At 38.6% G+C, this 13,634-nt stretch overlaps 1 protein-coding gene across 8 annotated transcripts in view; it reads right to left on the minus strand.

Moving 5' to 3' along the window:
• Positions 1 to 13,634, minus strand: part of NCKAP5 (NCK associated protein 5) — a 380,845-nt gene that overhangs the window by 59,344 nt on the left and 307,867 nt on the right. For all 8 annotated transcript variants that reach the window (XM_033064246.1, XM_033064245.1, XM_033064249.1 and 5 more), the window contains 2 exons: positions 3,755 to 3,859; positions 116 to 304 (listed from right to left, as the gene is read on the minus strand). In XM_033064246.1, coding sequence (XP_032920137.1) covers positions 116 to 304; positions 3,755 to 3,859 — 294 coding nt within the window. The remainder of the gene's footprint in view (positions 1 to 115; positions 305 to 3,754; positions 3,860 to 13,634) is intronic.

Genomic DNA, 13,634 nt, shown 5'->3' on the forward strand with positions numbered 1-13,634 from the left:
TTTTCAATATAAAGGAGAGAGGAAAGTAAAAAAACTTCAGAAACAGGCAACTTTTCAATTAATCTTGTTTCAAATTAATTTAAACTAATACATGAAGAAAATTAATTTGATTTACCCTTTTGCTTGTCTTTCCATCATTCCAAGTGTAGGAGGAACCACTGGAATATTCGCTGCAAGCACTTGAGAGGGAGAGTTCACTGCTACTGCAGCTGCTCCGAGGATACAGGCGGCTAGAGCCTGTCATATTTAATTGACTTTGGCATTTCAAGACAGGTATGCTGGATTTCACATTCTGCTGGTATTCCTAAAATACAAGAAGAAATTGAAATATCTTATGGGTAGAAAACGATCATTTAACTTTCCCTTGATTAAGAATGGCAAAGAAAAAGCAAATCAGCCACTTATTCCTTCCTCTCATGCAATTTAGCATCTGGTGAATTTAATACAGAGAACTAAATTTAAAATTGCTAACAATTTCATTTGTCAGGGGAAAAAAAGGCGCAATCCTCAATGTTTTCTCCTTTATTCTTGGACTAGTATTCTGCTGTTCTTATGGTAAAGATTATTCTGAGTCTATTTGAATTATGCTTCATTCATAAGCAGAATGTGCCGGTAAGATATAGAAAACTAAGTTATAAGAATACAAGTACATCTTGACAACTGCATTATAGCCCCACAATGTAACAGATGAGGCTGCACAGCCAGGACAAAGTAAATTAATTTAGTATCCTGAGCAGAATGTCCACTGAGAATGGAATCTCTCCATTACAGTCTAATTTTGGTTTCCTATCTAGTTCAAAGCTTTGTCTAAGAAACTCTCTGACGTTGGACAATCCATCTTCGTGTCGCTCGCAGACAGCTGAAGCCTCTTGCTTATGCAATTTATTGACACTTTATGGCTGCCTTTAGTACTTGTGTAGTTATCGCCCCTTTCCAAATGCAATTTCAGCTGACTGTGACTAAGTGCCAGCTTTGAGGAAGAGAGTAATGAAGAGTAGATAGCACTTTAGGTAAAATATTAAACCTCTGTAGGAGTAGCTAGGATGCCTTTAATTTGTTTTCAAACTAATACTCTTGAGCCTAACAGCGTTGGAGCTTCTTTAGTGTTAAGTGCTTGCACTATTCTCCAGTTTCCTTACAGAATCAGACATCATTTTAATTACCAGGAACACCAGAGATGACTACATGAAAAGAGGTTGTAATGAGATGAGGGTCAGTCCCTTCTCCCAAGTAGAAACTGATAGAACAAGAGGAAACAGTCTCAAGTTGTGCCAGGGGATGTTTAGATTGGATATTAGGAAAATTCCTTCACTAAAAGAGTTGTCAAGCAACAGAACAGGGAAGTGGTTGAGTCACCATCCCTGGAGAGATTTAAAAGCTGTGTAGATGTGGCACCTGGGGACATGGCTTAGTGGTGGGATTGGCACTGCTGGGTTAATGGTTGGACTCAGTGATCTCAAGGGACCTTTCCACCCTGTGAAAGGTGAAAGGTTGGATTTGATGATCTTAATCATAAAGGTCTTTTCCATCCAAAGTGAATTTATGATTCTGTGCCTTCGTTTCATAAAATTTCCCTTTGGATTTCATTAAGGCAAACTGAAACAATATTTATTGATTTTTGTAAATAGATATACTTCAAATTAATTTTGCTCAAACAAAGAATTTACACTTAGGAAGAAACAAGAAATCTAAAGTTATTGAATCCATTAAAAAATTATCGAGGCCATGTATGCCCTAGACACAGCTTCCTCATGAAAACCTTTGGAATAACACTCAGTTTGTAGGCACCTCTCATGCCAGCATGTTTGGTGGGATTCTGCTAATTTCTTCCATTTATTCCCCCATGTTCCTCCCATTTATCACTACTGGGGTTGAACCTGTTTTCAGCTGAATGGGAGAGAGCAGAATTTTTACTGCTGAGGAGTTCATCAGTGCAGCTGTTCATTGCTCAGCTGACACCATAATGTTCTGGTTTTGACAAACCTAACTACAGGGCAAACCATTATTCTTTGTCACAGGCAAAACCTATGAATGGGAAAATCATTTAGAGACACCCAGAGCACATTTCACCTCTGGGAATTATTGGTACATGTTCTCCTAGGAAGTCAAATGGATGCAGGAGGAACAGCCTTTAAATCCCGTGGCTCTGGGAAGAATACATCTTTCAGCATCATGGGCAGGCTGATGCCTGGTTTTTGGGCTCTGAAGTGGATTTTGTCGCTTTGTTGAGACAAATGAGTTTATTTCTGACATTGTGGTCCCCCTGGGAGACCCCCTGCCATCAGCTTCCTCAGCTGTGGCAGTGTCACTCCTGGGGAGGGTGACTGTATAGAGGCCAACAGCAGCAGCTGCTTCTTCTGTCTATTCCTCTGCATTTTGGCTCTGGCATTGGGAAAACACATCATGAGGAATTCTGTGTCCCAGCCATCACAGCATTCAAGGGAAGGATGCCTGTAAATCCTCTCCTTTAAGAACCTCCTGCAGGAGGTAAGAGATCACAGCCCAGAGACAAGTATTGCCTTCCTGTCATCTTCAGCTAGTCTGACAGCCTCTCCATCCTCTCACTTTGTTTCCTTTGCACCTAAGAGAGGAGAAAGGCATTTGGTCCTACAGTTTCATCAATGGGAAAAAATGGAGCTATCTGAGCAAAGCAAAAGAACAGTATATTACTGTAATCATCTTTATGAGAGGAGAAAATGTGCAAAAAATACCATGTCGCTCCAGAATATGAAGTAGGGTATCTACTCAATTTCTAGATTGCATTCAGATCATTTAAGAGACTGGAATTTTCCCCTTTAATTTGCCTTTATTCTCTAAATTATTCAAGAAAGTACTTTGAATAGCATGTTTATGATGCATTAATTAAATACATTTAACTAGCATATGGGTCTATTAACTGACATGGTGAAATTTTAATTTTTTGTAATCATGACTCTTTAGTCATTACCTTTAATGAAATTAAAGTAAAAAGGCCTGGATGTAGTATTACAGTTTAAAAATGCAATTTTCACTAGGAATCAGAGAAAATTGAAATAATCAGACCATTAAAGACACAAAACTCTGTATTAGAGCAACTTAACCTGAAGGCTTAATTAAATATAATGCAAAAGGTTGTTAGCATTTTTGTGAACCTTTGAAACAATGCCTTTTCATTAAAATAGGTATTACAGGGGAGATTACATTTCTGTTGACACTACCATACTTCAAGATCAAAGGCATAAGCAGGTTCAATGTTTTGTTCTTGTACTCTTTGTTTCCCTGTATGTGATTTTTGTTTTTTAAGCTACTTTTCTCTTTGACAATGAAACATGAAAGCCACGCTGGTGAATGTTTTGCCAAATAAGCACAAAGCTCACTCCGTCTGAAAAAAAAAAAAATGCAGAGCCCATGAATTTTTAAAAGTTCATACATAATATATCATAAAAGTGAGATGAATAATACGGGGCATGGGCTTTAATAAAAAGCTCCTTGACCATTTCTCAGAGATTCTGAGATGTAATCAATACCCAAAAAGGTGTATCGGGGACATTGCTAAGATTTACGCTTTTTTTGCACACAGTGACACTATCTGCTCACTATATCAACCGAGCACACAATATTGAATTTCAGAGAACAGAAGGAAGTAAAAGCATTGTTATCTGCCTCAACAGTGTTTCAATTCAGAGATCAGCTTTATGGCTCTTCCCTGACACCAGACTTCAGAGGAGAAAAGGAGGTTCCAGATGAGGGGAACAAGGGCAGCACAAGCACTCACGAGCATCTGAGCATCAGCACTTCGAGCCTGCACCAGGCTTCGGTTTCGCTCCACTTCTGGAAGCAAATCCCCAGATGAGAGGTCCAAGATGCGTGAATGGAGTTTCTAGGGGGGCAGAAGGGAAGGAGCAAAGCATAAGCATTTGTCAGATATTCAGCAGATCAGCATTTTTAAAATTCCAAACTCTGCTGCTAAATTTCAAGGGAAATGAAGAGCCTGAGGTAAAAGAGGATTTGTTCTAATTTGAAATGTTGCTCTTTGTGCTTACTTTGTCCAAGGACTTCCTGTCTGGAGGACAGATCATTCTTCATCCAAAACAAACTCTACTTCTTCTTCTAGTCACTGCTTTGCAACTTATCATTACTTCACACACAACAGTAACTAATGAACCTGAGTCCCACCATTATCCATGGAGTTTGACAGGTTTCAGGAAAAAAGTATAAAAATGAACTACAAAATTAACATTTCTAAATCAATCAACACGTTAATGTTGTTTTATTTACGAGCTGTTACACCTAGTGTGAATGATTGCCAAAGTGACCCTATTTTTAACCAGCATTGATCTGCTGAAGGCCTCCTCTGCACACATTTTAACTCAAAGTCATTAATGTCATCTGTTAGGAACAATTAATGTGAATAGAAAATAATTGCATCAGGGAACTGGGGACTCAGAGGATTTTGTGCATTAATATTCACATGCTGTTTGATTATATACTCAGTTCTTTTCTCAGTTTTTCTTGGGAGGGTGGCTATGCTTGTGCCTTTTCCTCCTTGGTCACCTGTACACTAGTTCTGGGGCTTTCTGTCTGAACTAAGCCTGGTTTGGTTTAATTGCAGTTTCAATAAAACCCATGATTTATGTGAATGCCTCAGCCAATGACTTCAAATGAAAAAATATCTGCAGTCTTGTTAGTCCTGGGCCAGCACACCATGTAACAGGCAGTATGGATGTGACTCAGGGTCCATTGAATCAATGAAAATGGACTAAAAAAATAAAACCCAAGAAAAAAAAGACTTCACATCAGGCTCTTTTCACTTTCCCATTAATTCTCCAGGCTTGAAACCTAAGAGACCACATCTACCCCCTCAGCCTGGAGGAACAAATGGTGCAGACCCTGCCAGGTGCTTTGCCAGAGGACTCTGTGAGGGATGCAAACCATGGAGATTTCATGAGGTTGTGTCAGTGCCCCATCATCCTGTCCAGCCCAAAAGACTGGCCAAAGGGTAAAAGAATCTGTAGCCAGAAGAGGCTTCACACAGTGTAGTAGAAGCTCTCTGCAGGGCCCTGAAAGGCAAATCACACAGTATCTTACACCCAGCTACTCCCCAGCCTGTTCTCTGGGTACCCACTGCAGAAATTAATCTGCTGGAGAACAAAGCAGGCAGCCATTCCTACAGCCTCTGTTATCTGCATGCTCTGCTTCAGGCTTCTATTCCAGACAATCTAGGAAATTGTTTTAAATACTTCTAATTATGAATTTGGGAGTCATTTCTCAAGAGTTATTTATTTATTCAGGTTTATTAAGGAGGTACTGTCTGCTGCAGAGAGATTATGGAAAATATTTTCAATTATCAATATTCTATACACATAAGTATTATCCAGTATATTGTTAAATAGATTAAAATGCTGCAAGCACTCAGTATCCAAGATAATTTTCATTATAAATATTAACTACATCCAGGCTATGTGTTTTTAACACCAGTGATGCCTGGTTATTCAGTGTGCACTTTTCAAAGTGCTACTACTAGAATTACTGTCAGGTGCTTGTTAAAGATTTAAACTCCAGGTAAAATGCCTGCCCAAAGTCACAGATTTACTGACGTTGTGCATTTGTTCCTCTTGACAATAATTCCAACTGCATCACTGAGCCACCAGAGAATTCCACTGTTTTCAGAACCAAGAGTCACTAGTGCTATGAACAAGTGGTTTGCAGACAAATTAATTACTTTCTCCAGGGAAACCAGCCACCTGAGATATTTTAGTGGAAATTACAATAGTCAGATCTGTGCATTGGACATTCACAGGGGTCACACTGTGTTTGAGTCACCTTTGCCACTGTTAAACTCAGTGACTCTGTAAAACTGCAGTACCAAAGGCAAATCAGCAGACTAAAATGATTAACAAAGAAGGAAAGTGTGTTCTCAAGATGTATAATGTGATTATATTTCTGTATGAGATGAGATCATCACATTGGGAATATTCCTCCCCACACATATGCAAATAAACTAACAGAGGTGGTCAGCACAATGACTAGCATTAACAAACAGCACAATAAAGTTTGAGGTCATTAATTAAATATAATTACACAGCACTGAAGCAAGTCATACAATTACAAAAGAAAAGCATAAGAAAAAATGTTTCTTGTTCATTTATTTTTCTTTTTCCTTCTCCATTGTCTAATTAAAGAATGGGGAAAATGCTAGCATTTGTAAAGAAACCTCATTAATGATGAATTTCAAATCAAGTAACAGATTGTGCTAACTATGTATCTTCATTCTGATTTCTTCTCAGATACACAAAATGTACTGTGTCCTTTATGGTTATTTTCAGATGACAGTCACAGCTAGATCAAGGAGTTACTGCTGCCTCGAAAATCGTACAGTATTAAAATCACTGGTGATACTATCATGACAAAATGCAACAAAAGGCAGGCCACTGCACAGAGAGACTTCCAGGGAAGAGATCACATCAGTTTAAATGAGTACTTAAATATGAAACTGAGGAGTTACAACTGCAAATCCAAGTTATCTGCCCATTTGTAGGTGCCCTATATAATGGTAAGGGGAAAATGAGCAATGCTTAGGTGCTGGGGAGAGCCTGGACCACTCTGGAAACAGGAAAGCATCAGGATCTCTGGGCTGCAGACCAGAAAATCCATATGGAACTGAATACAGCATGGACTGGCCAACTTCCTTGGAAATGACCCTGTTCTGAGTATCCTGTACTACTGAGAACTACAGGGCAGGTGTGGACTAAAAAGTTTGTTACATCTTAGCTGGACTGGACCCATGTCTCTCCAGAAAGTGGGATCTGAGAGGCCTGGGCAGAACAGAGGGGAGATTCTCTGCAGGTGCCTGTGACCAAGAGCAGCAAAGCTCCTCCTTCCCCTGTGAGACTGATGCAGAAAATGCAGTGCCCTTTGTGGTTCAGTGCCAAGATTAACTCCTGTAACCCACATGAAAAATAAAAACAAAGTAATTGATAATTTAGGTGGAAACCTATTATATCAAGTGCAATAGGAAATACAATTATCTGGCAGGGAGATAACCAATCCATCAACCAGCAAGCCAGTTCCCCCTCCCCCAGCAGCATTCTTATTAAGACTTTCTAGGAAGATAAAAGAAAGCCACTACCTGCTGGCACAAGGCAATATTAGAGAGACTCCTCTAACCATTGTGCCTCTTGACTCTATCTCTGCAGAATATCTATCAGTTCCCATCTCCTTTTTAAACATCTAATGGTCTGCAGCATTGCCAGAACAATTTTCAATGAATTATGCCAAAGAGTACACAGCTCTCCAATATCGGATGAGTTAATTGCTATTAAATCAATTGGCTTTGCTTTTCTCACATGAGCCAAAATCTATCATTCACAGGAAGAAAATTCTCTCTCTGGATACCAAGGAGACATTTTCATCCTGCTGCTCCATGCCAAGCTGTAAATGTTTGTTTGGTGTGTGTGGTCCTCTCCTGTTTTTGCTGTTTTTCAGGGCATCACAAACCTGAACAGGCACATCCTGGCCTGCTTCCCTCTGTAGCCACTGAAATTGGGCTGCCAGGGAAACCCTTCTCCTTTCCATTTCACCATAAAGACAGCAGGAAAAAATATTATTAGGCAAGATATTTCTATATTATCAGATTATGTAGAAGCATAATCTTTCATTAAACAAAATCTTGATTTTTGTAGTGCTTAGATACATTTAGAGATAAGAACATCCTTCGCCTATCCCACCAAAAGTTACCTAGAGTAGAACATGCACTGCTCAAAAAACAAAATGTGAACTTCTCATCCAGTAAATATTCTGGGATTAAAGAGAAAATTAAGTGTAGTTAAGGAAAAAATAATAAAACCTCCAAAAGTAGAATTCAATTTTGCCTTTAGACAAATAAAACTTTGGACTATATATTCTTTTGACATATGGAAATTCTGCCTTCTAAAGAGAGTAGAACAAGTGATTGTCAATAAAAAACAGCCAAAAAAGAAGCAAAAAAGAAAACTGCAAGATGCTTCCATTTTTAAAATTCTAATAATCATCAACATAGGAAATATATTTGTAACTGCACTCTCTGTACATACAGAAATGCCTGATGTGTTATTGAATATAACTGATATCACAAAACCAAAAGTATAATAATAATTTTCAGCTCTGGAAGTTACCAATTTAATAGAAAATTCAGAATGATTTTCCACTATTCACTTCTTCCTATAAGTAGAATTTCATGGCTAACACTTTTTGAACTTTTTAGGAAATGAAAACCAGGTCTAGTGAATGGTACCCTTGTCCAGGGCAGGGAGGTTGGAAAGAGAGGAGCTATTAGGTCACTTCCAACTCAAACCAGTCCACAACTCTATGAAAACTACTCTTCAATGTTGGGCCATTTTTAACCATTTACAGGATTGGGGCTAAAATGGGAGTGAGAAACTTTGCCTGTTTAATATATCCTTCCCTAATACAAAGTAATTTGATGTTCATCACTTAGACCTCTAAAAGCTGTAAATAAAACTCTGCACAGGCAAGAACATCCAAGTTCTGATTGCAAAGCCAATGCACCACATTGAAATAGTTTTTTTTATTTCTCTGTTGCTACAGGCACCATTTCGAACAGACCAAGCTGTTAGTGAGGTAATTTGATATTTGACAAAAAGCATGGAACATTCTACAGCTCAGTCTGGATCAGGCAAAGAAGCTCAGAAGTCTTACACCTTACAACTTTATTTAGTAAGAGCATATAGGTTGTCTTTCACATTTCAAATTCTGTTCTTAGGGCCTGCCTGGCAGATAAACTCAGTTTGCTCCATCTGTTGCTGCCAGGGCTCTCAACAGCTCTTACCACCACCATAGGTGGTTGTATTTATTTTTGGTGGGAAAAAAGGGCTAAGACACAGTAGGTGAACCCCAGGGTAATGCTTACAGTGGTCTGAGCAAACAGTTGGAGACTTCTATTGATCCCACCCTCAGCTCTTTAAAACACAGGAAACAATCACAAACATGCAGTATTGCTCAGTGGTGATAGGAGGATGTGTTGTACATAAATAAATATCAAAGGAATAAGTTTAAAATGCTTTTCAGCAAGCTAAATGAGTTCTCAGTACAAAATTAAAAAAAAAAAAAAAGAAGAAAAAAACAAGAAGTTTTCATCTAGTCCTTAAATTTCAAGTGAAGTGTGTGGATCCAAATTTTCCATTAATGGAATAAAAATACTTCCATGGAAGTTCTAATTTGCATGCATCTAATTAAGTTCTAATTCTGTTTTTGTTGTTTTCCCCTCCTACTAGGCACACTTTTCTAAAAAAAACTGTACAGAAGATGCTGGACTTTAAATCCAACCCCGGAATTAACAGGGGTTTGTCAGCTGCAAATCCTCTGGGTGAGTTTACTGAGACTAAGGCAACATCCAAGACAAAGTACAAGGGTATGATACAAGAAGCATTTTTATGGAAGATTAGGCTGCAAAAAAGCATCAGAAAATCCTGCTAACAAGGCAATTTCACCACAAAAAGTAAAACAAAGTTTGATTTGAGTTGGCTGCAGAGTTTCCAAGCTTGCAGCTCTCCATTACTATTGAGCCATTCAGAGATGGCAAAACTCAGTGAATTAGACCCTAAGTAACTCCAAAAGGTGGAAACCTGTATTCTAGGGTACAAATTGGGAAGTATGAAGGAGGCATTTGATGTACAAACACAAATAGCATGATCTCTCTACGTTCTTCAGAGAGCTGACAACAGTAATGTCGTGGTAAAATTATACCTGCTCCAAATCCTTCATTATATTAATTTTTATAAACTTCTTTAAATAAAGGTTACATTGAAAGACACAAAGTAATCCCCTCTGATCCCAGTTTCATTTTATATGTCTATCAGTGTTTTCAAGCTCTGAGATTCCAAAGTGTTAGTTCTCATTTTAATAGCACCATGGTAGGAGTCTGTAAATATTGCAGTAATATGAAAATGAGCTAATTTAATTTCTTAGGAAAATGCATGTATAAAGTTCCCTGTGGTTTGTAATTACTGTAAAGTCAACAGTTTACATCAATGACCCAGTAATCAGCTACTCAGAACGTGAATAATTAATGAAAAAATGTTTTCAACGAGCTTGCAAATGGAAGACTCCTTGGAGTATGTGAAACAGCCGTGCTGTGAGAAGAGTGATGTGCAGGAGTTGAGCCTTTTATTAAGTACATATTTGTATTTTGCCTCTTATTTTTCTAAATGCCTTCCCATTGATCTAACACTACTTGGTATGTCAGTTCCTGTGCTAAATGAGGGCCAGCACCAGGTGGGTGCTGTGAACTACAGCAACCCCCAAGAGTGAAGGGCACATCCTGCACATCCTGACACCTGCTGTTGTTACACTGTCCACAAAAAAAACCATTTTGTTTTTAGCACTTCAGTGTTGTCAGAAAGAGTCTAGGAAACAACTTTATACTGAAGTCCTGCAACAAGGAAGAATTATGCCATTAATCTTTTCTGGCATGCCCTACACATGCTGTCTGTGCTTCAGCAGTAAAAAGGGCTGGTTTTTATTATTGCACTGTATTTAAGAAATGCTTTAATAGAAAAACACAGGAGGAAAGTCTCACTTCTGCAACAGTGGTTGTTTATCAATCCTTATATGATTAAAAGATATTCACTAATTTCAACATGCTGCTAAATTGCTCATACAATGGCAGTCAGTGACATTCCTGGTACCACAAGATAACATTGGTTGTTGCCTCTGTGATTCCTACAGTTTAAAATCCATTTTCACATTCACTTTCTGACTATGCCCCAAAATAATCTAAAGGAATTAGGCAGACCTCAGTGAGATCTTTTTATTGACATTTATGTTGATCAATGTTGGCTCTACCTGAATTGGAATCTACAGATCAATTCCCTTATTAGATTCGTTCTCAGCGCTGCCATGATCATTTTATCACAGAAGCTGCTGCCATCAGATGCTGCTTTATCACTTTATAATGGGATAAGCTGAAGCTTTCCTCTGGCATATAGCTGGAAATGATAACTGTCTGAAGTTCTTTCACAGATTTTCAAAAATACACTAATTAAATGCCTAAGTCTGTTTAAAAAAATATATTTTCAACTGAATTTACCTAAGCAGCAATAATTTTTGTCCACATGAAGATTCCAGTTCTCAAGGTGTTAAACCCCAATGCAAACACTGGAGACTGCCTTATTAATCACTTGCTTCTTGCTGAGCCTACGAGCCAGAAGACAGAAGAAAAGAGGCTCAGAATGAAGATATGACAGAAAAATCAAAATGGTCTCAGGAACAGTAGGAGTTTTATATGGACACACAAACACACGTGCAAACACTCCAAAATAGCACACAAAATACACACACAAGGTTTGTCACAAGTGTGGTTTTGAAAATATGCAGGGTTATGGTATTTTTAGTGTGAGTGTGTTACATCTCCTGTTGAGAGAGGAGTTCATCACATTAATTTAAATCTCCGATAAAATAAATTAGTTTTTTTTATTGCCAGGTTGAACTACAGGGCTATGATTGTTATGTATTGCTACAATCCAAGTCTTAATGGCATTTTAGCCCTGTGGTGGTCAAACAGAAACCATTTCAAACCTTCTAAAGGCTATTAAAACATGTGCAGATGTCTGGAAAATTAATACTATTATCTAACACTAACCTTTTGCCTGTAGGAGGAAAAGGAGAGAGAAAGCTCAGGGAAGATGTTTTAGATCAATACATGGCAACCCAGGAGGGCAAGCTCTGTTTCACAGGGAAGTTCATTGGCTGTGAACAGGGGATTCAAGTGAGCAGATTCATCCTGATTTGGATTTCACTGAAATCATTCATTTACTCAAAAAAAAAAAAACCAAAAAACAACTTAAGAGAGATGGGCGTTGTTTTTACAACCTTTCCTCACTGCTGTTTCCCAAGGTCCAGCAATCTAGGCACAGGAAAGGTTCATTCATTTCAATGACAAGAGCACAAATTTGTCAAGGTTAATGTTGAACAAACCATATTTTCCTTGCATTAAAAAGTTTCTCCATTCCTCCACCTTCCTTTTTTCTTTTTTTTTTTTTTTTTTTTGTGTGTGTGTGTGTAATACTGTTGACATGTCATGTGGATTGAAAGGAGTTTAAAAAAAATAGGAGGAGAGTTGCAAGAAATGCTTTTATGGTTAGTTTAAGGCTTTTACATACATATTTTTCTCTCCAACACTAATGCATTGTTTTTGTCTCTGACGGAATAATTTCTAATAAGAAAAGACTTTTTTCTTGAATACCTGGATACAAGGTACTTGATTCTATTCCTTTTCCTCAAAGCACTTACTTAAAAGTATGATTTAGAAAGAATAAGTGGGTACACTCCCAGCTGGTAGGAATTATCGGCTTCATTTCTCCTACTGAAACGAAAAGAATTTCTGCCAAGATGGGAATTACCCCATAGGCTTCCCAAACTTCTACTGCTTTTCAGAAATAAAACTTCTAGAGGGCCACAAATGTGCATTTCCAGTGGTATTTCACTCTTGAAAGCCTCAAACTGACCAGGTGGCACTTCAAGGTTTATCCTGATACACCAAAAGCTCAGGGCTTGTGTAGGACACAACTCTGGATGCTGATGATCCCAATAAACATCTAAACCTTGGCTGTAACCCTCTGGAATTCCACCAACTACTCTGGAGTGATGAGAAACTGTGGAAGGATCTCCCCATCAGCCTGGCCAGGTAGAGCTGAAGCACAGGTGGGGAGGGAGAGGCAGTGCTGGCAGCAGCAAGAGGGGGCATGGATGGTGTGAGGACACTGCTCACATCCCTCTGCCCTCCCTCCCCTGCCCCAGCCAGCAGCAACACCAGGAGATGGAAAAGGAGAGATGCCAGTCCCTGCAAACCCTCTCAGCAGCTGCCTGTGCTCAGGACAAGCTGTGCCAGCCAACTCTTCACTGGAACCTGTGCCCTTGTGAATTGATCCTTTTCTCACTGTGGATAAAAACAGAGCTTAAGGAGGTTTTATATCAGAATTTCAAAAGGGATCAGCTCCCATTTTGGCAGTAGCCAGATTTTTAGAAGAGTTCAGCACAATGCCTGAGCATTTGAAAGTCTGGTCCCATGTGAATGAAGGACCTGAAGCCCTAAATGAAAGGTTAAATCCATTTGTTATTCCCCAGGAAACAAGTACCAGGTGAGGACTGGTGACAGGGCACAGAGTGCCCATATTTCTAATTTTTGTCAAGATCTCCTAGGGATCATTTAGTCGAATAAATCTAAGTGAGCCTCTAAAACACAATGCTAATCTTTGGTTCATGCTCACACTTGCAGTATCTATAATTCATAATAATTGTGCCTAGACCCATGTCTGTGCCTGCATCTACTGTACACAAAGTAGACAAGGCATATTTAGAGAAAAAGTTAACAGTAAGTAATGGAAGCTTTAAAAAAACAAAAACCACCAGATTGAACATTTCTGATTTTAAAATATAACTGAACATAAAAATTTAGGATCAAAACACTACAAAATTAAGTAGCTCATTTCTGAAATTGTATACCAGAAAGATGAGCTGAAGAGTGGGAGTATAGTTGAGATTTTTAAAGCACTGCTATTAATTCATGATGCCATTACTTTGGCAGTCTGTTTTCCATACTTCTAATGCAGTAAGAAGGAGTTTAATTCATAATGTTGGAGATGCCCTTGTGATGCACA

The sequence above is a fragment of the Catharus ustulatus genome, chromosome 7 (genome assembly GCF_009819885.2).
Source record: "Catharus ustulatus isolate bCatUst1 chromosome 7, bCatUst1.pri.v2, whole genome shotgun sequence".
Taxonomy (NCBI): Eukaryota; Metazoa; Chordata; class Aves; order Passeriformes; family Turdidae; genus Catharus; species Catharus ustulatus.